Source organism: Ascaphus truei, chromosome 22, assembly GCF_040206685.1.
Source record: "Ascaphus truei isolate aAscTru1 chromosome 22, aAscTru1.hap1, whole genome shotgun sequence".
Classification (NCBI taxonomy): Eukaryota; Metazoa; Chordata; class Amphibia; order Anura; family Ascaphidae; genus Ascaphus; species Ascaphus truei.
In genome coordinates, this window is record NC_134504.1 from 12556879 (window position 1) to 12559012 (window position 2134).

The following is a 2134-nucleotide window of genomic DNA, read 5'->3' on the forward strand; positions in this document are numbered from 1 at the left end:
TCAATGCTGGTTTTAACACAAAAACCTAGATATCATAAGATAGAAAATGCATTCGGCGCAATAAGACAATATAGTGTATTATAGAACCCCTTAATAATTGATGGAAAAGAATGTTGATAGTAGATCAGAAAAGTCCTGCCCCACTGGCAATCTGCACAGCACAAATTCCAAGTCCCGGGAACTGTACAGTACTGTACACTGTTTGCAATGTCAATAAAAACCACTAGAGGTGCAAAAAAATGTGTTGAACAGCATTAGTGTGTCAATTTCTTTTCTGTAACGCTACTGATATAGCACGCTGAGAAAATACCTGTCCTCAGTGTCCCAAATCCAACCATGTGGTAATAAACAGCAGCTTTTCAACAGATGTATTAGTGTCCGTCACTTAGGGCTTCAGAGAGTTAGAGATCCCCTGATAAATTAACCCCTTCACGCTGGAGGAGCTATAGGTATCGATTCCTCGGTATTTTTACAGGGCTGGGAGATTCTCACAGGTCGCGGGGGTTAAGTGTAGTAGTGCTCCGCTGGTTAGCGGACCTCTGTTGAATCACTACCGCAAATGGTCACCTGCACATCAGGCAATGGCCGCTGCGGCTCTCCTCCGAGACACCGCGTGTCTCCAGTCCCGCTGGTACACCTCCGTAACTGCTCCACTGTCCACCGGTGACTCCGTCTCTGTGGTCCCGACAGCAAACTCTGGAGTCGCTCCGCCAGATAACCCGTCTCTCTGGTCCCGAGACCGGGACTCACGTGTGCTCTCCTTCACTATGCAACACGCTCATACGCCAAGTAGAGACTACACCAATACACCACAGGTGTTCAGCCGAACACTACGCCTTTCACTCTACCTCCCAGCTGGCCGGGCATGTAATAGTACTGAGGTGGAGCCTCAGGTCACAGCAATGGAAGATGGTAGATGAGGATGTTTTATATCCCGCATACTGTATATATATATATATATCCCATACCCCCCCCTCCCCGCACTGTACACATTTCACAGACACAAAGGATATTTTGCAGCCTCTTCATCAGCAGTGTCTTCCCGACCCCCGGGCCCCGAGCAGCAAACACATATTTATATACCCGGGGAGACAGCGGGATGTGTCGGGATATATGGCTGTATATGTTGGGATATATAGGTGTATATGTCGGGATATATAGGTGTATATTTCAGGATGTATCGGGACATATAGGTGTATATGTCGGGATATATGGGTGTATATGTCGGGATATATGGGTGTATATGTAGGGATATAGCAGTGTATATGTCAGGATATAGGGGTGTATATGTTCAGGATATATGGGTATATATGGTGTATATGTCGGGGATATAGGAGTGTATATGTCAGGATATTTAGGTGTATATGTAGGGATATATAGGTGTATGTTTGCCTATATTATGTATTTATACACACAGGGTTCCCATGGGCCTCGGTCTATCGTCTCTCTTGGTTACCACCTGACTCCGCCCCTTCAGAGCGTCCTCTCCTGCCATTGGACAGTCGCGGCATCAGTACAGGGAGGTTCATTCTTCTCCCGGCCATTTCCGGTGCGACCCAGCCATCCCAGGCAGCCACTGCCACGGTGGGTCCCGCCTCCTGGTTCCGGTTTTGCGCCGGAAGCCGGAAAGTGGAGCTCGCTTTGCTCGGTGTCTGTGTCACGGTCGGTTCGGTTTTCGCAATGGGTCGGGGAGCGGAACCTTCGAGAGGCTTCTGGGTAATGAGCGGTCCGGGTGGGCGGCGGCCATCACCGGGGCCTGAAGGGTTAAGTTACCCGGACAGTGTCAGAGCTCCGGGGTGTAACGCCGGACACTACTGTGATACCGGGACAGACATGTCCTCCTCTGCGTGTGACTACTGTGCCCCCTCCCCCCTGTGTGACTACTGTGCCCCCCTCCCCCCTGTGTGACTACTGTGCCCCCTCCCCCCTGTGTGACTACTGTGCCCCCTCCCCCCTGTGTGACTACTGTGCCCCCCCCCTGTGTGACTACTGTTGGCCCCCCCCTGTGTGACTACTGTGTCCCCCCCCCCCCTGTGTGACTACTGTGCCCCCCCTGTGTGATTACTGTGCCCCCCCCCTGTGTGACTACTGTGGCCCCCCCCGTGTGACTACTGTGCCCCCCCCTGTGTGACTA

General features: G+C 51.6%; 1 protein-coding gene across 2 annotated transcripts in view; it reads right to left on the reverse strand.

The window, feature by feature from the left end:
• ARL16 (ARF like GTPase 16) overlaps window positions 1–1321 on the reverse strand; it is a 6479-nt gene extending 5158 nt beyond the window's left edge. For both annotated transcript variants that reach the window (XR_012789855.1, XM_075580003.1), the window contains exon 1: window positions 1013–1321. Coding sequence is in view for 1 of the 2 variants with exons in the window: in XM_075580003.1 (XP_075436118.1) it covers window positions 1013–1029 (17 nt within the window). In the remaining variant the exon portion in view is untranslated. The remainder of the gene's footprint in view (window positions 1–1012) is intronic.
• Window positions 1322–2134: the final 813 nt, after the last annotated feature.